General features: G+C 44.2%; 2 protein-coding genes across 2 annotated transcripts in view; one reads left to right on the plus strand and one right to left on the minus strand.

Annotated features, from left to right (window-relative positions):
* Window positions 1–13,240, plus strand: part of LOC137915850 (synergin gamma-like) — a 28,729-nt gene extending 15,489 nt beyond the window's left edge. Inside the window, exons 16-24 of the mRNA XM_068758969.1 lie at window positions 4,206–4,745; window positions 5,974–6,137; window positions 6,290–6,343; window positions 7,109–7,205; window positions 7,311–7,459; window positions 8,020–8,130; window positions 8,268–8,306; window positions 9,932–9,964; window positions 12,217–13,240. Of these exons, the coding sequence (XP_068615070.1) occupies window positions 4,206–4,745; window positions 5,974–6,137; window positions 6,290–6,343; window positions 7,109–7,205; window positions 7,311–7,459; window positions 8,020–8,130; window positions 8,268–8,306; window positions 9,932–9,964; window positions 12,217–12,348 (1,319 nt within the window). The 3' untranslated portion in view covers window positions 12,349–13,240. The remainder of the gene's footprint in view (window positions 1–4,205; window positions 4,746–5,973; window positions 6,138–6,289; window positions 6,344–7,108; window positions 7,206–7,310; window positions 7,460–8,019; window positions 8,131–8,267; window positions 8,307–9,931; window positions 9,965–12,216) is intronic.
* Window positions 13,241–16,808: 3,568 nt separating this feature from the next.
* Window positions 16,809–17,432, minus strand: LOC137915853 (dual specificity protein phosphatase 14-like). The gene has a single exon (XM_068758973.1). The coding sequence runs from the start codon at window positions 17,430–17,432 to the stop codon at window positions 16,809–16,811; it is 624 nt and encodes a 207-aa protein (XP_068615074.1).
* Window positions 17,433–23,656: the final 6,224 nt, after the last annotated feature.

The raw sequence follows: 23,656 nt of genomic DNA on the forward strand, positions 1-23,656 counted from the left end.
AAGCCGGGATGGTGTTTAATCGTTGTGAGGTGAAAGCAACACAAACATGATTTTGTAATTATTATTATTTTTTAATTGAAGGCTTAGACAATTTGAGAATTTTGAAATAATTTTCACCTCAACAATGAACCATTTTCACTCGCATTCACTTTTTTTTTTTTTGCATTGTCAGCAATTATTCAGTTGTGCAACAAACCGACCGTATCATTTTCTCCAAGGGATGCACAATTCCCCTTTGCCTTATTTCAGTTTCAGTGCAGTAGTCAAGCTTTGGTTTGACCTGAAACGGGCCCCTCAGAGCTAGATGAACAGTAACAGTAACCGGTACTTGTCAGACAGAGAATGGGCAGCATCGATACAGTCCTTAGAAGCATTTACACAACTGTAACAGCTGCACCTCATGATCCATCATTCATTCATCCAGTATTCTTGTTCTTGGAGACACACAATTGTTGTTCAAGAAAAGTGTAGCAGGCCAATCGGTTTGAGAACCTCACCATGCTTTCCACTGTGTTTCTAGACATGTATGGAATCTTAAAGAGACAGTATTTCTTTTACAAGGTTCCTTTTGAATCTGGAACACATAAAGAATCTGACTTTTCTTATGTGTCGCTGTTATCTACGATATTTCAGCATGAATTACCATGTCTGGCTCTCTGAGAACATAACGAAGTTAGTATTGCCCTTTCTGCCTTGCTTTTTGCTGCAGTGTGCCTGCTTTCTCAATTTGTGAAATTGACAAGAAAATAAAACAACATATCTTTTTATGCATAGCAGTATTGCAAGTTGTTTTTATCAAAGAAAAGAATGTATAAATAAATAGTTAATAGTGTATTTTTACTACTGGAATATTTGTTCTTTAGACAACTTCTTGATCTTATGATTTAACAACTATCATTCAAATGTAGCTAACGGTACTAAGTAATATTAAAATGTTAATATAAATATTTTAGGCTTACATTCTAAACTAAACATTCCTGTCTTGATTAATAATGGTGTGGTTTTATTTGGGGATCAAAGAGCTTGTGAAGATTAGCCTGCTTTCGCCAAACAATCACTGTTGCAAGAGAAAAAGGATACTGTCTCTTTAAATCTGTTTCTGCAGCTTTGATTGGATGTAAATTGCAGCCCTCTCTGGGATGTCTGCTGTAAGGATGGCCCTCGTTGTTTCTGTAACCCTTTGAGTTCTTGAATGAAGATCACACCATGTTTTAACAGTCAGTTAGATGCAGATGTGATCGTATCAGCGCCAGTTGCAACAATTTAGTGTCGGAACTGTAAGAGTATAGAGATGAGGGCCGCTTCAAAGGGGCTTTTAACTCCTCACTGCTCCTTCAGTGCAGTTTGTGCACAGTATTTCCCGATAAGCATATCACCCCTCAAGTTCTCAAAGGGTTAATGCTTCTTGCCTCCAGTTTGTTTTTCCAATTACCTTTTTAACCTGGCTTTTTGAAAGCTCTGTATTCAAATCCTGTCCAAAGCCACTTGTTGCTTTTCATCCTGAGAGGAAAACACCGCTGAATCTCCCCAGTCGTGCTGGTTTTAGTCTGCGCCTTCTCATTCTGGTTTCTGCTTCTATATCCTCGGGCTATCTTTGTTTTACCCTCAGTGTTTTCTACCTTTACTCCTAACTCTGCATGCCCTTGTATTCTAAATGACTGAAATCTAATTTTGCTGTTAGTTTTGACAAACATCTTGTAATGATAGACTTCTTTCACAGTACTTTGTGACCTTTCTCTTCTCTCATGTTGTCGTAATAAATATTACTGTTGGTATTGCTGAAACGCGTACCGTTTTATTTTCTCCTTTTCCTTTCGTGAGTAGGAAAAGTGGTCAAATGACACGAGGCTCAAACCTTTAGCTCCTTGTCAATTTCACAAATTGCTTTTTTTTTCTTCTCATTGTGCCATCTTGCAAAGTAGGAAGGGTTTGAGAAATTTGAGCTGTGTGCTTGTGAGTGTGTGTGAGAAGCAGACTTGAATACGGTACTTAATACGGAAAATCTGTACCGGTACAAGCGGTTTATGTCGTAAGGAAGCTGGTCATAAAGCGTGCGCTGTGAGCACAACACCATTGGTGTTTGTCGCCAACAACGACAAATGAAATAATTGACCATTATAGAAAATAAATGGTTTACCGTACTCTTTGCACGGTAATGTAAAATAATTATCAAATATACTGTACATGAGAGGATGCATTATTATTGCAGAGTAGTATTACTGCAGTAATAATTTGTCCAGTGCATCATGATGTAGTCGGCATCATACATTTATGAATTAACCTACCGGTACACATAATTGCATGGGAATTTATTTATTTTTTACGTTTTTATAGTGCAGATTATGATGAGGGGTAATTTTACCGTGCACGTGATTTCATTATTTTAGTAGAGTTTATGCAGCATAGGTGGTATTTAAAAGGTAATACGCAATAGAAAATGTCAAATTATTGTCACGCGTCTCTGGTAGTGTGAAACGCTCATAGGCTAGATTTTTATCATATCTTGAAATACATTGTCATTCTAATGACAATGTGGTATTCTGGATAATTTACTCATTTTTATGTCGCGTTTTCATTCCATAAACTTTCAAAGAAATGGCCCTCTGTTATCTATATTACATGGAGTGACACGAATAAGGTGAGGAATCATCATCATCATCGTCATCTTTCCTGTATCAATCCTGTAAATGCCACAATTTTAAATGCATTCACCTCCATTGTAAAGGATCGGAGGCAGAAATATCAGATATATGAAAAACTGGAGAAATAAAAGTAAAACCAACCTCATGACTAAATACCACCAGAGGTAGAACTGACATTTGCATAAGCCTTTGGCCAATGCACTACTTACTTCCTGACATTAATCATTAAATAACACTCCTCATCTTAGGCTAGTTAGGAAAGGTCAGACTCATCGGACACAGAATGATTATTCCTACTTTCTTTCCTTATTTCCCACTCGGTCAAACATTTAGCTACCGGTGTATATAACATAAAGCATATATGTAATGTTTTCATTTTTGATCAAATGGTCTTCCACAAGCTTTTTATGTTTCAGACATTTTGACCATTTTTCTTGACAGAAATGGATTAGCTGAATCAGGTTGTTAGATGTTCCATATATCTTTTTACTAATTAGATTTTCATTTCAGACATGGACCTCAGAAAAGAAATATTGGCGGTTGTTTGAGTTTTCATTTCAAAATGCAAAAACCAAAATTGAAAATGATTTGATTTTAATTTACTGCTTCATGCAAGACAAACAAAAATCACTAGAACATACAAATCTAAAAGGTCTGACTTGAAGTTCCTTGCTAATGTGTTGAGATTTTCTTCAATATATTTCCATAATTTTGATGCAGCCACCTCTGTACGCCAGGCTCTTAAAAGCCTCCCTTTTCTCAGAGCATAATGATAGTCTTTTTGACCGAACAGTTTCCTCTTTGTGTCATCACACCAGAGCACATTTTTCTAAAAGCAGATATTTGTCACAATGTGCGGTTTCAAATGGCCTTTGAGCGAAGGTTTTGAAGCAGGAGCTTCTTTGTGAAGTTCAGGACCCTTCAGGGTTCTAACTATAATTGGACTGGTTTAAATGTAGAAAAAGATGCTTCCTCCATCCTTTACTGTTCTTCTGGGATTGATTTGCACTGGGTCCTTTTCTGAGACCAATTGTGTCTCCCTCCTTAATGGCATCATGATTGCATGGTCTTTTTGGCGATTATACTCGCTTACTATTTTTGCACAGATGAATGGCGTGCGTTTTAGGTGTTTAGAAATTTCTCCTAAAGATGAAGGTCATGGCGGTTTTCAATTTTCCATGATGTCGAGCAAAAAGGAAGTGGTTTGGAAAGTAGGGCTTAAAGTGCATCCGTTAGTTACACCTCAGATTAAACGCTTCCAAAGCCATGACCCGAAGGCAGCTACAGCTCATTGCCTTTAAACTTCTGACCCTCTGGAATTGTGTTACACAGAATTGGGTGAGAGTCCAGCTGTCTGTAAACTATAACGAAACCTGCTCAAAAGTGTTAACTTCATATCAAAGCCTAAGCCCCACGAGGAAAATGTTACTTGTTTCAACTAAAGATAAGTGACTTCATAATAATTCGACTGAAATCTCATCCAGATTTATTAATCTACCACATACCATGAGAGCATTTGTGCTATTCCTAGGAACCACTGGTATGTCTGTGCTGTCATTACAGAAGGAGACGACATTAAATTTGACCCCTTTGGGACGTCGGACCTCAGCACCCTGACCAGCTATGACTGGTCAGACCGGGACGAATGTCTGCCAGGTGAGGTCAGAAAGCCGCGGGGCTTGGAGGCCGCTTCCTTTCCAACGGCACAGAGCGAGGAGCGGAGCTTTGGCAGTGCAGAAAACATCGCAACCAGCTCCATAAAGGTCACCACCGCCTTCCCTACTGACGACAGCTCATTGGCAGATGACAAGTTTGAAGCCTTTGCTGATTTTGGCTGCAGTGACCAGGACTGTGTTGAAGCTGAGGACAATTTTGGTGACTTTGCAAGTACTGTTTCTGAAAGGTCAGACTCGCCCACGGTCACCGCTGCAGTGGACCTAGATGGAAACCAGAGTGAAGCCCCTGATGAGTTCGGATCCTTCCAGGGGGACAAGCCGAAGTTTGGCAAGTCTGACTTCCTCAAAGCTAGCACTCAGGCCAACGTCAAGTCCAGTGAAGAGATGATCAAGAATGAATTGGCAACTTTCGACTTGTCTGTTCAAGGTGAGTCACAATCATCGGGCTGTGATAGAAATACAACTTGAGTTTTTTTTTTTTTTTATCGTCATTCATTAATCTGGCATTCATTCGATTCTGGGAACATTTGTTGGTGTGATTTTGTAACATTTAATGAATCAAGAATCATTCGATCAAAAATACTGTAATTCTTCTTTTTCAAATTGTTATTCAATTTCCAGCTCCAGTTATCAAAAAGCTTTTAAAAAAACATTTGAGAAGCTGAAAAAAGTAAATGTGAATGATTGTTACTTTAAAAATGATTCATTGAAACATTATTTTGTTTAACGAATCGCTTGATTAAAATTAGTTTTTGTTCCTCATTGTAATGTTAATGCATAAATGACTACCACATATTAGATATTTTAAAATAAGACTCTACAGGGTAACTTTAAGTTTGTCCTTTAACCAACAAAGCGGCATCTTCTCCCACCCAACCCCCCATTTAGTACTCCCTCCTGGTCTGTAATGAAGCTGTCAGACATTAGATGGCAGCGTTGAGACGACATCCTGCTCTAATGACTGATGAGATGGATTAGCAGAGGCCAGCAAATCAAGAAGCTGAAATTAACTGAATTAAGGGTGTCGGTTTTCTAACTGCTGTTTGTCAGTGTCATGTGTCACAAATAGTTTGTTAGAATTTGCTGAACTGTGATAAAAGCCCGTTCGCCATATTGATTTATCTGCTTTTGCTGCCTTTAATTATTTTGTGTGAAGAGGAGGCTTACCTTTACTCCTTAGTGCTGAGTGGAAACCTAATCTAATCACGATAGAGCTTCTGGGATGTGGGGAGGATGACGCATGTCTCTGTGGGTGGTGAAAGAGTGAGGGGGGGGGGGGGGGGGGGGGATTACTTGTGTCTAGACTCTGGACAACACACACACACATTCCATCCCCGTGGCCTAGTCTAGGTTTAGCATGCGTTTGTTATGGACCCCTGCCAGGATTTGTCCATCCATTGAGTCCTTATAAATAATTCATAGCTGCATATTTGTGTCTCCTTTTTTATAAAAACATTTTCTTTTTGTCAAAAATCAAGTATTTTCTCAAGCTTACCATGTCTGGATGAAATTTGCTCCAACTGATTGAAGAAAAAAGGTTGCCAACAGACAGTTTCGTACCAACAAGGGTTAACGCCTTGTATTGCTGAATTTATAGAGTCAAATGTAAAAATGTTTTGTCGTTCTTCCTCACATCATTCGCCTCTTTGCCCCAGGCTCCCACAAACGCAGTCACAGTTTGGGCGACAAGGAAATTGGCCGTTCCCCGCCATCGCCGGCTCCAGAGCAGCCCTTCAGAGACCGCTCTAACACTCTGAATGAGAAGCCCACCCTGCCTGTCATCAGGGACAAGTACAAGGACCTGACGGGGGAGGTGGAGGTGAGGCGGTCCCTAATTCTGTTCATAAACACCTGATTCCAGCGAAATACTCAGAACCGTGAAAAGCCACAGGATACAGATATTTGCCTCTACTTCTGTTTTGCTGTTGTGTTTGCTTGATAGAACTTTGTTTGTTGCTGTTGTTGTTGCAGGAGAGTGAGCGCTATGCATACGAGTGGCAAAGATGTCTGGAAAATGCCCTTGAGGTTTGTATTTGTTTCCTGTTTGTGACCTTGGCTTGCTTGATTGATTGATCGACTTGCTAGCCTGAAATGTTTTTCAGCCTACTGACATTTTGTTTATGATGTAACTTTTGGAACTAATCATTTTCTTTACCTCTGCCAGCATGTCTTAAATATTTAAGTTGTTTCCCGATAAGAATGCTACAATTCTTTGCTCACCTTTAGCGGCAGAGGGAAGCACAACTTGATTCACAATGAGAACCCTTGCACACTTATGTTTCAGTCTGTTCTACATAGCGAGAGACTGAAACATAAAACATCGTCATATTCTCGATGTTAGTCATCCATCCACAGATCGCAATCGTCTCGTCTACAGTTGCTTATCTGCCTTGTGGGTCATGGGTGTTGCTGGAGCCTATCTCACCTGACTATGGGCGAAAGGCAGGTTACACCCTGGACAAGGCGCCAGCTCACACTTGGTGTGAATGATTCATGTAAATTGCATGTTTTTGGAGGTGGGAGGAAGCTGAAGAAAACCCATGCAGACACGGGAAGAACATGCAAACTCTGCACAAAAAGGAAACGAACCCAGAGCATTCTTGCTGTGAGGCAACAGCACTACCCACTACGCCACCCTAAAAAAATAACTTCAAGTGATGTTAAACCCAGATAAAGTGTGCAGTTGTCTGCTAAAGCATAAAATCCTTGGCTTGTGACAAAAATGAGGTTATCATGAGCACAGATATATATTATATAATTCACAGCAGGCTTCTGTCTTCCCACATTAAGGTCATCACCAAAGCTAACAACATCCTGAACGGCATCAGCAGCTCCTCTGTCTGCACCGAGGTCATCCAGTCTGCTCAGGGCATGGAGTACCTGCTGGGTGAGGAAGCCAGACCAACAAGCCCGCGTGCAGCCTTAAACCCTGTGAAGGACAAGCCGAAAACATGCTCCCCGTGTCTTATGTCTGCCTCCTCTGGTCTGTCAGGTGTTGTGGAAGTGTATCGCATCACCAGGCGCGTGGAGCTCGCCATCAAGGCGACAGCCGTGTGCTCTGAGAAGCTGCAGCGGTTGCTGAAGGACATCACTCATGTGTGGAACAACCTCATGGGCTTCATGTCGCTGGCCAAGCTCACTGTAGGATCATTAAAACACTATTTTCTAGCCGCACACAGTTATCCAGTAAAGGAATAGATTTCTGTGTCCTTTCAGTGGCAGACGGAACAAAGACACATAACAACAGAGCGCTGGGCTTCATTCGGCAATGAAGGAACTGAAATAGCAGTGAATCCATTAGGTTAGAATCAATGATTCATTGATTAGGTTGCCGGAGCCTTTTGGTAAGCTGGTGTTCAGACTGGAGAGATTTATTTCCCAAGCTGTCTGCTTTTGTCAGCAAAGCAGGGGATGCTGTTTTTCATGCTGCACAGAATTGACACATTAGCCTTACGGAGAGAAAAAAACTCTGTGAAACAAATGTTTAATTGAAGCATGCATATAGATGCATTGTTCGTTCTTTTATATTTGGTTTTTTTTTCCGCCTGCACGTGGTTTATGTCAGGCTGGCTCTTTATAAAATGTTGATGATGCTTAGGATAAAGCAAACGTATTGCCAGTGCTGTTATAAGAATAGAAGTGACTGCATTTTTGCCCTGCAGCAGGAAGTTAAATGTGTTTGTGTGCGTTTGTCTCTGCAGCCCGATGAGAGCTCCCTGGATTTCTCCTCATGCATTCTGAGGCACGGCATCAAGAATGCGAAGGAGTTGGCTTGTGGGGTGTGTTTGCTCAACGTTGATGCTCGGAGCAAGGTTGGTACACACACACACACACACACACACACACACACACAACCAATAACTATTGGTGGGCACATTTTCAGATGCATGTTGTTGTGCTCCTTCACAGTGGATAATTTACATTTCTTTGACTTTGAAACGTTTTGCAGAACAAAGAAGAAAGCGCTATTGGACGTCTCTTTAAACGAGTATGAGTCAACTGTCTAACAAATCTCATTCCACTCTTGAAAATGGGGCTGTGGGGGGCTATTATCTTCTTACAATCCCAACTGGGGGCCAAAGTGACTGGATTCTCTTCTCTCCACTGGTTTTTTCTTACAGATTTTCACCCTAGACCCAACCAATACCATCATGTTCAGCTGTTTTGTCTTTCATTCCAACCGAACATCGTAGTTGATTTAAAAGAAAAAAAAAGCAGGCTTCTTATTTCATGCTGGTGACCATTGATTAGTTGAAATAGTAATTAGCCAATTTTAGCAGCTGCAGCTAGCTCGCCTAACTAAGGCTATCTGAGAGTTAATTGAAAGGGTAACTGATTTTTTTCTTTCTTTCTCTGTCTACGTGATAAAGCTGGTAAATTCATTAATTCCCAGACAACATTTTGGAATGTGTAAAACAGGATCTTGTTGTTTTGGAAGGCAGTTAGCCTAATGTGCTAACAGCAACATTTTTCAAAGCAGAAGAAAGTTCTTAAACTTTGTACTCTTTAGATTTGGAAGAGCTGGATAAAAATGCACCCTGCTGGGTGTCGATCTTCCCAGAGCCCCGGACACCTCGCGTTAGCAAATCCAGAGCTCCACAAACCTCTCAGGCAGCAGAAAAACAACATCTTAAGATAATATTGTGCAGAGGAGAGCTGTCACTTTGGCGCCCCAGTGTGCACTCTCTGATTGGTTCTTCAAGGTCACAAATGTCGCACTTTGTCTTGGAAGGGGTTCAATTTCTATTCTGTCACCGTTGTCGGGGGTTAACTGCTCACCTCATCCACCTTCATCTAACAAACATTGGCATTCCTGATAACTGCTCAATTATTAACTTTGATGGGGGGCACTGTGTTGTGATTTTCGACAATGTGGGCCATTAAAGGCGTTTGGACCCTGTGGTTTAGAGGGCAGGGTGGTTTCCCTGATTGCTTTTCACGTTTGCTTGTGTGCAAACAGACAGGCAGACAGAAAAGAATGCGCTTTTATTTATTTTCTGTGCCACTGGCATGAGATTAATAAGCCGTCTTTTAATTAGTTTTTTGGCAGAGTCACGCTGTTAAGATTGCATAAAAGCCAAGTGGAGCATAGCATCCCCTCCGAGGAGAATGAAGTGAAGGATTGTCTTTGGCCACAGCAGATGGTGCTGATTGTTGCATTGTCCTCTCATGAAGAGATTCTGGGTTGTTTTCCGACCGATGAGGGGAAGATGTGGCTTCAAAGGAAGGTGAAACATTTCCTGACGGTACCTGAGCGTAATCGCTCCTGCGTAATTATGCCTTACTTTAAACATCTCATTCGTTGACACAAGTATGGCCAAAAATAATCTTTCTCACAATAATGAATCAATTCATTAGGAGCTGCCACAGTTGCGTCATGTCGTCCTTGTCTTCCGGTCAAGAGACGGGGATGATCTTCAGTCGCTTTATCTCATCTAGTTTATCAGGAAGCAGCAGCAGCTTCTCTGGGTTTCCTTCACGCTTCCTCTCTGATGTGAACTGGGAATGGGAAAACTGTCTGGCTGAATGTTTGCTTGCTGCTCATTTTGTGTACACTTTGCTTCGGGCAGTGCATGACTTTGCCTCAACATGCCAACTCCTCTTTGCTTGCAGGCACTGACTAAAGACAATGACACCACGTTAAGGGTAATTATGCCTCATTTATTTGTTTGAAAGTTCTAGAAAGGCGGTAAATTCAGGGTAGATGTTTACGGCACACCGATAACAGTAACGACTTTTAACATGCAGCAGTAACGGTCACGGTTTTATGTCAGCTCCAGCTTGAAAGTACGAGTAAGAAGTGGCAGCATGATGGCCTCAATCACAAACAGCATGAGATGTGTTTAAAGAGATGCAAGTGTCCAGCGTTCACTGCTGTGTAAGTGGAGTCTGTGGAGTGTAGAATGGGAAAGCTTTTCAGAGGGAGGGGCTCTGGGGTGAAGGGAGGAGGCGTTTTTTAGCGTGTACCACTCCGCTTGCTTTCCATCCTCTCTAAAGTGTCTGACTTTGGCAGTAGTAAGTGCAGGTTTGTGAAAACAAGTGGGCCACGGCACAAAAGAGCCCCGACAGGAAAGGGCTCTTTTTCAGGGTATGCGAGAGAAGGCAGCCGATAGAAATGCGTCATTCGGGTCGTGCTGCAGACTGCGGGCAGGTGGAGATGTGTCGGGCTTAATGGCGTGTTGCTGTGCTGCACGTTGTTGCTTTCTGCATGCTGCGTCTCCCCTCTCTTCCTGCGTGGGAGGCAATGAGTCACAGCACATGACTCACGCCTCCTGCTTCAGCTTCCAGTTCTTCACCAGGGATACGAACTCTTAATCACACACGTGCACACGTTAGCCTCTCCTGATGGTGCAGCTGAGCCCACCCAAAACACAAACCTGCGTCACAGCTCTCCAGTAGGGTGGGGTGGAGGGGGGGGGGGGGCAATATTGCCACAGTTCAACTGAATTGAAATACAACAGGTTGGAGAATGACGTTGAAGTGGATTAGGTAATAGGGTGGACATTTACATTGATGTCCAAATCACAAGTTCCTAAATCGCATTAGATAAACCCTAAAGTATTTTACAATGAATGATGTGATACTGAGATACAGTTTATGAACAAATCAAACCGAGCAAATCTTCTGAATATAAAACAGCCTTTAAAGAATGATTAGAACATTCTACATAAAACAAGCAGCTTAAGCGGCTGATTGTTCAATGCAGTAAAACGCACGTCTCATGATCCTGCAGCGGTTTTACATCACCTTCTAAAACGGAGGCAAAAAACCTTCGGTACCAGCCCCGTATTTACCTTTTTTTTTCTCAAACTTTTGTATGCTATTTTGTTTGTGTTATAAATGAAACTTACTCCATCATTAGGGGAGTACCTTTGGCCGGCACCTGGCTGACATTTTCTTCCTTTTTTTTCATCCATGTTAAACTGGATCCAGTGAAACTGACTGGAGCACTGACTCCAGTTCGTTGGTGCTCATTGACCACAGAGCTTTTACCATTCGAGTGTCGTCATGCTCATCGGTTCGCTGTGCTCGATTCTTGGTTCTGCCAGCGTCTTCATCCAGACTGCTTCCAGCATTACTCCCATTATAATCGCCCTTCTATTGATCCAGCTGTACAAATTTAATCTGTTGTTCAAACATCTGCTCTCATTTGTAAATCAGCAGGGAGATCAGAGAGAAGTAGAATATTGTTTATTTGCATACACGTCACATGTTCCCCATAAATTCTGAGCCGAACTTCACAGCCAGTTTTAAGACACAGGATGAAAGACTCGTTTTTGTATAAATAAAGCATTCTCTAAAGGAGTTAAGATACATTTTTTGAGTGAAATTTGTGTCAGACGTGCATTGCTGACTGACCCTATTAAACAGAAGCTGCTAAACTAACAGGACAGAGTAGCGCAATAAATATCAAAACGGTAAAATATGAAACAGAAATAATAAATTAGCATCCATCGTTTTAGGTTTATTTTATGTCCACAATTTGCACCATTATTATGTTTATTATGTGATGACATAATTTTCCCAGAAAATTATTCTGATTTATTTTTTCCCCTTTTCCCAGTTGCCATAAAAACTGTAGCTCCAATTAAATAGACGCCCTCAACGCAGTGCTTGGATGAGTTTGTCTGCCTCGATTGACAAAGTCAAAGCGGTGAGAATGAAACATGCAGAGCGGCGTTATGAAAGATGGATAGAAAGTCTGAGTCTTTCCTCAGATGTGTTGGAAGTTTGTGTTAAGAGTTCTGAATTGTGCTGTGAAACTTTAGAATCTTTAGTATTTAGTGATCCAGCCTTCATCAGCAGAGAGAAAGACCGACTGTCATCCATACCTCTCCTGTTCAGATGGGCCTTGGTCTCACGCTGGGGTCTAATATTTAACCCTTTCACTCTGCCAGGCGTTCAATTCGGAGACGGACAACTTCAAGCTGCTGTACGGGGGCCACCAGTACCACGCCAGCTGTGCCAATTTCTGGATCAACTGCGTGGAGCCCAAACCCCCGGGCCTCATCCTGCCTGACCTGCTCTGAGCTTCGGTTGTGGCCGCCGTGGCAGCGGTGCACTGACCAAAGCAAACACCCGGCAGGCGGAGCAACGGCAGGCCTCTCACTGCGTGGACTGACCGGGGGACGGTTTAGAGTCACTGGATCCCTTCCTGTTTGTTATTTTCTTCACCACTTTGATTTGAGATCTGAAAGTCTGCAAATTTTATATCTGTAAATGTCTTCTAAGCTTTTCTCTAAATACTTAGCACCTAACAGTGTTAGCGTTACCCCATTTGACTTGCACATTAATCCTTGGGTCATATTTATCATTAGTCTGAGTTTAAGATCACTTCTACTGATTATCTCTATATTATATTTAAATTATTAGGCGTGCAATAGAATGAAAAACACTGGCTGGAGTCATCTGTAAGCATTTTATCTTTTAATGTCACTTGTTGCTTTGTTTCTGCTTGAGAGGCTTTGTATTCATGTCTTCCCCATTGCTCCCATTGCTCCCATTGCTCCCACCGAACCACAACTGTGGAATCATAAGCTTCTTCTTGGTCGGGTCTTTTTGATGAAATTCTGTGGCTGTTGTTTTAATATCTTTGTGAAATATTTAATAGAATATTCAAGCCATCTAGACTAAAGCTGCTTCTTGAATGTGTTTAATGAACTGCTTTGAATGTTTTCTGCACTGTTGGTGATCTTTCTACGTGTCTCGTGTTGCGGGTATTTAAATTGTGTATTTTAAACGGCGGTGGAGTTTAACATTGGGTCTTGCGTCGAGCCTAATTAACGGTTTTGTTTTTATGTGTTGGTGTTACATGGAGCTGAAAGTGGGAGAAGTTAATACTGAACTTACTGCTGCAGCACTTTTTGTACATCGCAGTGTCCTGCAGTAGAACTAGAACTGCGATTAACTTGAACGTGATGTGAATAAATATGAATTCAGTTTATTTAATGTGTCAACTTTGTTCCTCAATTTGACAGACATGTAGGGTGAAATCTTCTATCTCACAAACCGAATTTCATCTTTTCATGGTTGGTGTGTATTTAGAGCCTTTTGGTGATGATCCAGGTCACCATGCGGATCCAATTACGAGGGGAATGAGCTGCTTGGCGGAGGTCTGCGCTCTCACAGTGATTTTCTAGTTTGGGTTATGAATTTATATTTCAAATTGGGAACATTACAAATCTGAAATGAAACATATTTAATTCACGTTTATTTCTGCCCTCTTCCTCCAGATGCGTGACTGTTGCTGCACATTTCCCCCTCTGTCAGTTCACTCAATAATGTGCTTCCTCTCCGGCCAGATAAGCCTCATCTCCATCACTCTGTGACATAATGGAATGAATTCTCTTCCAACGAGTCAACCAGTCAAATAAGATGTCTGATGGCTCTGTGAACCCGATCTGATTGTCGTTCTCAGATGTGTTCTCCAACATCCATTTTATTTCTCACACTACTGTTTCCATCAGAAAATTAATTCCTCTCCTCGAACGGTGGACAGAAATTACAGAAAATTGCATGCACTGAATTCAGTTACCGAATATAACTAACTTTGAAACGCAACGTCTTTCCCGTGCCTGTCATCTTCATGTCTATATTTCTGAAATGACCATTTTCACAGTGTGACCTGATGCTGTGCTGTATTGGCTGCTGCTCTAGAGTAAATTACGCCCATAGTCAACACATTATTGATTAAAAACAGTGTTTCGCTTCACTGGCACCTTTATCCAAGTGAGAAAATGCTTTTCCATTTTTAAAAAGAGATTCAAAAAAGCTTCTGCGTTCTCAATAAGCAGGGTGGAAGATCAGAAACGTATTTGCATCCCTCTGTTCATGATGAGTAGCTTCACTCCAATGTCAAAATGACATTTGACATAGCGCTGCATGGCTTACAGTCTTTGCACGATGAGTCACACGACACGCTGATTCAGCATTGACTGGTCTATGAGTTCTTCAAAGTAAACAACTGATTTGAGCAAAAACAAGAAGAGAAATTAAAATTGAGTAAAACATAAAGTTATTTTGCTGCTGAATATTGTTGCTCGTGTTGTGTCTCCTGCACTGCCGACCTTCCTCCGACACCAAGCGTGATGAAAATTGCTTTTCCCCGCCTGCCTTAAAGACGGATGATGATGATGACGGTGTATTTCTGGTGAAGGATGCATTTGCTTGAAGCACTTGCATTTCCGCCGATGCCAGCCTGTCATCAGACGGCCTTTTCTCTCTGGACAATCGTGGAGGAGCAGTGAGGCCACCAGACGGATCGTACTCGTCGATATCTGCCTGCTGCTCTGCAGCCCCGACGACAAAAAAATCAACGACAAACGTTTCTTTGCCATCTGAAGACTAGTCTTGAGGAAAACGGTTGCGCAGAAGCAGAATTTGGGAGGAGGCTGTCCTGCATCCCATTCATGTAAAATCATCTCAGCCATGTATGGCAGCAAAGAACAGGAAAAGCATTCCCATTCCTATAAACTCACGGCATGGTTGAGTCAGCACTGAATTAATCTTTAAATATACACACAAGCATGAATTTCATTATTTTAATGTGACTTTCTTGGGGCAGTACAGAGTATGCATCTTTGTATTGCTGATCATTATTCACTCTTGAGCTTTAATTCATTCTAACTTCCGGGAGTTTTAAAACGCCAACTCTAAATGACCAAATTCAGCAGCACTGCATCACAGGATGGGCGGCTCTATAAGACCTGATATAGCCGTTGTGATTATCAATGATAATATTTGCTAATAAAATGTATTATAAATATCTTAATATGTATATAAGACATCAATTTGAATGCTACCGGCACTGAGACCACTTCACATAGTATTGCATCATCTGGCTCCTGTTCTACAAACAGAGCTCTGTAAACAGAAAAATCATTGTTGTTGTTGTTGTATGGCAGCCAAGAAGTGACAAATTTAGCATGCTGATTGCACGTTCTGATTAATGTCCACATGCGCTGAAATGCACCACCCGAGAAGGAGGTGCAGAACAGCAGCAGGTTCCATTGAGTCAGAATTTGCCGGCTTCTATTTGTGTGCCTTTTCTACAGTTTTCAAAAAATTGATTAAAGTTTGGACATTTTGCACACAATCAACATGATACATCAACCAAAGCTTTCACACTTGTTTGCCAACCTGTCGGCCAAAATAACAGCAAGAAAGCAAAAAAAGCCTGACTGCATGTAAACATGGATCTAAACAACACAGGATTCAGAATCCTGAATTAATGTGTGTGTATTTTATATGAATGAAATTAATTAATTTATGGGGATAACATGCAATGCAAATATCTTTTTATTTAAGAAAACTCCACTGAGCGCCTGTCAAAGACACACCAAAAAAAAAACCAAATATTCTCTGCATCGTTTGCTGCGTTACGTTTTCTTGATAGCGTTTATTGCGATATTCAGTGGACAGAATATGCAGCAAAGTGGCCTGATTCACAAACGGAAACGTCTGCGCTTGTACTTTTGACGGTTTCAGTCAAATATGAAGACAAAGCAAATAAGAAAGGATGGAAAATATTCTCTCAAGTATCAATGACAGAGTTCCCAGTTCCCATAAGGTGGCAGACATTTTTAATACAGCATCCAAAAGCACTACGATAACATAGTGTGGTCACGGGAGGGAGCAGTCGACCCTGCGCTGCACCGGAACGTTCCCTAAACCTTGACTTTTAGCTTACATCTAGATTTTCCCCCTTAAACAAAATGACAAACTAACATCATTAAATTTTAAGTTAAACTGTCATCAATATTTTTGCACACTCAATAAAATATTTTATTGATATATATGTTTTTATATACTGTACACTTATCTTAAATGCTACCATAAACTGAGAGCATGCTGCTGCCCTTCACACAAAGGACTACTGTAAAACAGGCACAATACTACCACATCACGCCACGCCACGCCACGCCACGCCACGCCACGCCACGCCACGCCACGCCACGCCACGCCACGCCACGCCACGCCACACCACGCCACGCCACGCCACGCCACACCACACCACGCCACACCACGCCACGCCACGCCACGCCACGCCACACCACACCACGCCACGCCACGCCACGCTCACATCGGTGTCTGAACGGCAGAATCATAGTTCGCCCCCCCCCCGGCTCCGGTCCTCCCCTGGAGCAGGATACCAGGAGATAGATGGCACCCATTCCGCACTCTGGAAGCTCCATCTCGTTTTGGAATCTGACATCGCTGTAGTCCAAATCACTCTTTGAGCGCTCCTGCGAGTTCTTTGAGTTGCAATGTTCCTGCTTCACGATTAAACGGAGGAAATTGGTTGGACGAAAAGCAGCGCCACCGATAACCAGCGATTGGTTTGACTCCCTCGGTCCAAGTATACGTTGAATAAACTTCACACGGATGTACACTCACGCAGGTCTCACTTCACCGGTCCTGAACCTGCAGTCCAGGAGGCCAAGGGGGCTCATCTTTCCTCCCTCGCTGTGGACGGATGGCGCGGCCTCTCTCAAAGGCCCCAGTAAGGAGCCAGGCTCCGGCGGTCCCTCTCGTAAACATCAGGTATGACCCCGTAAGGCGTCTGCACCATCTTGACTGAATTCCTACCAAACAGCTTCCTCTCGTACTCGATGAGCTGGCGCCAGAAGCCGCCGTTGGGCCTGATGACGGGCCGGCGGGCCTTAACCCAGGCATGAGCCTCAGCCAGAGGCACACGGTGATACTTCATGAGGTACGCCAGACAAAGAGAAGCAGAGCGGCTCACGCCCGCCGCGCAGTGCACCAGCACCGCCCCTCGCTTCCGTCCCACGCTGTGGATCTTATCGGCCACGCTGTCGAAGTACAAGGAGATAGGGGAGTGGGGCATGTCCGCCAGAGGGACCTTCACGTACTCCATGTGTGGCCAGTTGAAGTTGGGCAGCTCGATGGTGGCATTGACCACACAGGTGATGCCTTTGGACAACAGCAAGCTGCGGTTGGACGCCACGTTGCCCCTGCTGAGGAAGAGGTTGGGAGTTATTTGAGCGATGCCCCCCAGCAAGCTGCCGTTGTCAGGCAGCAGCCTCGGCACTGCGGTAGGAACCATCGAGCTGCGATGGTGGTGGTGGAAGAAGCCTTGGCTGCGGGAACCCATGGAGAGACGAGGTGGGGCGTTCGCTGAAAAGGAGCTAAATCTTCAGGCGCTCATCGTAGCGCAACAGGCCCAGCCAATCAGTGCCCAGCCAATCAGGCCCAGCCAATCAGGCCCTGGAACACACAGAAAGATTTCACCTAGGATTTAAAGGAAACATTTTTCCTCCACGACTACTCCGGTCCTTTTGTGGATGACTTTTCTCTCAGACAAAAAAGAAAAATCGTAAATCTGAGTCTTACATTTTTAAAAACACCAGACAGTCGAACCATTGAAAGATCAGCAGCAGACGAATTCCACGGGGCTCTGCCACTGATCCGTCTCTTCACATGCACATCACAGTGTGTCTCGGGGTATATCTACGGATATAAGAAGTGCCACCTCTCTCAGGCCCGTCTCTCTGGACGGTGTGCTTCTCTGCATGCGGGTTGAACTGGACACCCTGGAGACATCCCCTCACCTCATCTCACGTTCCTCCATCCATGGCCCCTCATGCACAGATTACATCTCTCAGCTGTTAATGTCGATCTGGATTGCACCAAACAGCAGGATGGAAAATACAGTAATCATGTTCTATATCACATCATATGTGCTCAAACTATGACACTTTCTTTTTTAAAAAAAAAAAAAGACTGTCCAAAATGATATTCGGTTTATGAGCTGCAAACACAAACATGGAGAGATAAAAGCTAATAGCGCTGCCATGTGACATTTCTGCCTGCGTTTCTTGTGATGGAAATCGACTGTGTGAACAGCAGAGAGCCCTCAGCTTCCTCCACACCGTGTGCACCAGCTTGTCTGCCAGGTCATTTCATGGCTGCTTTCAACCTGCAGGAATAAAATGCTACCTGCTGCCAACGACCCAGACCGAGAGCAGACAGGCTCTTATTCACATCGTCATCAAAAACGTAATTGTGAAGGCAAAGCGTAAAACACGTCGACACAACTGACAACACAATGAAACTGTCGTGAACCAACCACAAACTGGTTCCTGTCCGCGGGGGGCGTCGTGAACCAACCACAAACTGGTTCCTGTCCGCGGGGGGCGTCGTGAACCAACCACAAACTGGTTCCTGTCCGCGGGGGGCGTCGTGAACCAACCACAAACTGGTTCCTGTCCGCGGGGGGCTTCGTGAACCAGCCACAAACTGGTTCCTGTCCACGGGGGGCGTCGTGAACCAACCACAAACTGGTTCCTGTCCTCTGGGCAAACAGGAGGGTGCGTTTCATTTCACATGACAGGAACCAGAAAAAGAAAAATCTGCTACTGAATATCAGGCATCGTTCCAGATATTCAAAGCTTCGTGATGTCATACCAAGATAAAAAAAAAAAAACTATTTACTGAATCAAATGGTCAAAAGCAGAAGTTGCTCTATACTTTTTAGGAAGACAAATGGTTGACAGCCACAGCTTGAAATCCATTTTCTCATTTACAGCCGCTTTTCTGGTCACGAGTTCTCTGCAGTCTATCCCAGCTAGCTGTGGGCGAAAGGCGGGGCACACCCCGAATGCATCGCCAGGGCATCGAGGGGCCGCGCACACGCACACGCACACGCACACACTACGGACATTTGGGGCAGCCAATTGACCTAAGTTGCATGTTTTTGGAGGTGGAGCAAACCGGAGAACCCGGAGAGAACCCACGCAGACACGGGAAGAACGCACAAACTCTGCACAGATAGGATTAGAACCCGGAACCTTCTTGCTGTGAAGCCACAGCACTAATCATTACGCCACCGTCGGCCAACAAACAGGTGGAACCCTCAGTTATAATTGTCTCATTGCCAAATTTATGGCTAAAATTAAAAACGAAAGTATCCAGTAAGAACAGAAATTCTCTGCTTCCTTGATTGATCATTATGTTCTATGTTTAAATACCCCCCCCCCCCAGCTTGGTTGTTTTTACAGCCAGTGGGAGAAACAACAGACTTGTCTGAATTACTTGAGGAAAAAAACTAACTCTGGGATGATATTTGGTGGACGTCTACAACGAACGACTGTGGCGTCTCGCTGAAACTGAAAATAAGATCTGTCTCAGTGCATAGCAGAGACGGAAGCAGCCACATAGATGGAGAGATGAGGAAGATAAAAGCACCAAATAATCCCTTGCCCTCTGCAAAGTGCTGATGCACCGCAGCGCCAGGCTTTTCTGAGATTTGCTCCATCCACGTGGTTATTTAGGGCAGGGCAGGGCAGGGCAGGAGTGAGGCTGCAGAGGCTCCCACCACGTAGAAATGTACTGTAAATGTGTGACAACAGGGACACTGGAGTCTGCTGTCAATCAAATGTAATGTTAGAATAAAAATCTCGACGCTGAGAAAGGCCAGTGGGGGGGGGGGGGGGGGGGGCGCCTGTTGACTCAATCACTCCTCATCCTCACCCTTCCTGAGGCACATCAGACCAACCTGCTGTCTACTTCCTCTTCTGCTCTTAATCATGTCAACAGGTGGCCCCGCCTCACAAATCTCCTTATGCACATTTCTCAGCAGGGAGATTCCTCAGGGGGGGTCCAATTCCACCTCTGCTCACACAAATCGGGAACGTGACCCGCAGGAAACCTGGAGCGGCGACACCTGACAAGCAAGCCTCCCCCTCACAACACCTCACCAGCATCAGAATCTGAACTGGCATTTGGACTTGGTAAACATCAGATTCCTGGAGGGAGGGAAACTGATCTCTGATCAGCTTCAGTTACAGCAGCAACACGGGCGCCGCTCCCTCAGTCCACAATGGCTCGCCTCCTGCATGAACCGCCTGATGGCGAGTTTCACGTCCTGATTCTAACCATACGAATCATTCCTGTTTCCGTTCGTCCAGACGTGCACACAGAAACCTGTTGCTGCAGGGATTTGGATTTGGATTTCAGGACAGCAGATAAATGAAGTGGCTCTACTTTAAACATCGAGAGTCAAAAAGTATCACGAGACGGATTCATTAACCGCATTGCAGCTGCAAGTAGCGAATGTGAAATAGAGCTGAATGATTATAGGCTGCATTTGAAGATTCATCTGCAAAGTTACACGAGGGCCTTGTTTAAGCAAAACGTGAAGGAAAATAAGAATCTCTTAAACCTGACAAAGTCTAATGGACACCTTTTCATTAACTACTGACAACCGTTACCTTATTCAACAATTATACCCATTATTTACTATGGTATATGTACACGGGGGGGTACATTTGATTCCGTTGTGTGTTTGTACTGCGTGTATTTGCATGCATAATGAAAAATAATAAATATTTACGATTTTTAAGATTTAAGATTTACTGTGGACTGAGATGAATCACGGGATGACAAAGCATTAATTTGCGCTAAATGAAAAATCTAAAAAATTAATTTAAATATTTAAGTTTGATTGTTTTGGAAAGCAAACAACAACAACAAAACGCAGTCTCCACTGTTTGGAACTGTAAACTTTCATCATTTATGACCGCGCCTTGGATGGGGACTGATTTCTGCGTACGCGCCGCGCACTCGTCCTCGTGCGCGTGACAGGGAGATGTGGCTGCGTGCGTGAAGTTCAGGTGTCCGGAGGGAAGAGCCCGATGCTCGTCACAGTGCGCGCTGAGTCTTTTATTGGATAATAAAAGTGCGATCATTTCCGCCCGCCTTACAGCACCAAGCTGATCAGAATAAAACCGAACAGCCCATAATATGCATGTTTAAATACAGCGGCGCTTTGCTTCAATTGATATTATCAGGATCAGCTGCGTCCATCACATGAAGAAACTCAACTCACCGGTGGGAGACGGAGGATTTCACGGCGCTCTGGCTCCACACAGACGGTCAGAGGGACGCCGAGAGCCGAACCGGAGCTCAGCGGGACATCACGGGACAGTCACCGGGAGCATCCGCCAGGAGGAGCGCGTATCAGGAGAGATCGGTGCCGCTCGGGGTGGGGGGAGGCGGGAGGAGCGCCGTGACGCAGGAGAGGCCAGGCTTTTCTATTGGAGGACGCAAGTTCATATTTTGCAAGCGCAACACGACGAGTCTGAAGCTTCGCTTGGTATTCACTGATTTTATTTTTATCTCTTCTTGTTTTAGAATCCTTTTTAATTCCTTCTCTGACGGCTGGAGCAAATCAATTCTGAAACGAAGCTGAAGAATGTTTCTTTGCTGGCACAAATAATATTTATTTGGGCATCCCAATTTGGGAATTTCTGACCCCTGAGAAACACGATTATTTTTGAAAATAATACCAAAACCATGATGATTGCCCAATATCAATAACCAATCAGGCATGTTAACAAAATGGGCAAATACAGACGTCTGTGTACAACCTGCAGCACCGCCTCATCATCCATGCACCTGGTATACAAATAATAAGCACTCAGAGAGCGCAGACCTCCACCAAGCAGCTCATTCCACTCATAATTGGATTCACACCGTCCACACGGTGATCTGGATCATCATCAAAAGGTTCTAAGTTGTTCTTGGTATCTTTATACACCAACCATGAAAAGTAAAAGTGAATCGGAGTTGGTTTGGACAATGTGCTTCCATTTCAGCGAGCTCCTGATTTGAAATCTAATTTTGAGTACACAAGTGCACACACACCTGCACACACACACACACACACGAATGGGCACATTCAGCCTCATTTAAATGCTTCCCTGATATGGGCTACAGAGATTTATGGAAAACTAATATAGCGTCTGTTTTTTTAGATCTGTTATTTGCCCTGCAGGAAGCAGCTTGATGTCCTCGCTGAGAGGAGCGGCGGTTTGACCATCAATGCGGACCTAACTCCGCTGCTGCTGCCCTTACTGAATACATCCGCGTACAAAATCATTATTAGACATGCCTTCCTATAGGTCAATCCTAATTCGGGGGCTCCTGGGGGAGATACTACACTACCCATAAGCCCGTGGCCCCTGCTATGAGTCACTCCTAATTACATTCCAATCAACGAGAAACAAACAGCAGCAGAAACAGGCTCATAAATTCTGCTGCAGAGGGGACTGATTCTGCACCATGAGGGAACAATGGAGGCATTCGTATTGTTTTTCAGTACGGTGGTGAGATGGGGGGGGGGGGGTCATCCTGACTGAGTGTCCCCTATAGTGAATGTTTCAAGAGACCGAGATGTGTGTGAATGTAAAGTGTGAGAAGTCAGAATGAGCTGATAGATGCTTCATAGGGTGCAACCTTGAATTAGAACAGTGCAAAGTCAGAGACAGATGGATTGAGACAGGGAGGGGTGGGGGGGGCTGCAGGCTGGAGAGGCTGGCTGGGGTTCACGCTGAAATGTCAGATGAGTCAGAGGCATTCTGGGTAGACGCTCCTGTTTAATATGGCACCATCGCCCCTGCAGCAGCGTTCTGGGGGCGCTGGAGGAGCGGCCGGTGACATTGATTACCCTGAACGCCGGTAACACACGATAACGGACGGGCTTGACTGTGCAGGGGGGGCCACGGCGATTTGAGCGTAAAACCCTTTTCTCATCCTCGTCCACAGAGGCTCAGTAAACCGTGACGCTTCGTATTATGAACATGGGGATGCAGGGGGGGTGGGGTGGATGGGATGCTGATGCCCACAGGTGTCAGCATCACGCCAGTGATGGCTGGAAGGAGGCATGGACTCAGCAGCATGGAGCGCCCCGTCGCTCTGATCAGGACAGCAAACACACCTGAGCTGTGTAAACGTCAGACACACAACCTGCTAAACAGCTGAACTGAATGCTGCGACTTGCTGCTTGGTCCATGGGAGGGAGTACACAGATGAGGGGTGGGCGGCGGGGGGGGGGGGGGGGGGGGGGGGGTGGCATCACGGTTAGTCACGACTCTCCTGCCCAGAGAAAATGAGGACGAGCAGCAGGGCGAGTGTGTGTGTGCGTGTGTGTGTGTGTGTGTGCATCTGCTCAGAGCTGCCCCTCCTCTCCACCTCCGCTCCTTCAGTATGCCACAGACCTGGTTGCCAAGGTTACCTTTTGTGTTGATGGGTTCATCTCTGTGCTAATCACTAGAGACCAACAATGGCTAAAGCAGTGTGTGTGTGTGTGTGTGTGTGTGTGTGTGATTGTCCTTTCAAACAGGGTTACAACAACACAGAGACGTGCATCATTTCCCTCTTCCCTGAGTTAAGTTAAAAGTTAATTAAGTTAAAATCAACGAGAAGCTATTAAACCAGGACTGATTTTTCCCAAGAGGATTGTCTCCAAAAACACAGCAGCCCATTTTTTTGCCACGTCTGTTTTAACCGTGCAAATAAGATTTAATTGGCAGAGAA

Source organism: Brachionichthys hirsutus, unplaced genomic scaffold, assembly GCF_040956055.1.
Source record: "Brachionichthys hirsutus isolate HB-005 unplaced genomic scaffold, CSIRO-AGI_Bhir_v1 contig_988, whole genome shotgun sequence".
Lineage (NCBI taxonomy): Eukaryota > Metazoa > Chordata > Actinopteri > Lophiiformes > Brachionichthyidae > Brachionichthys > Brachionichthys hirsutus.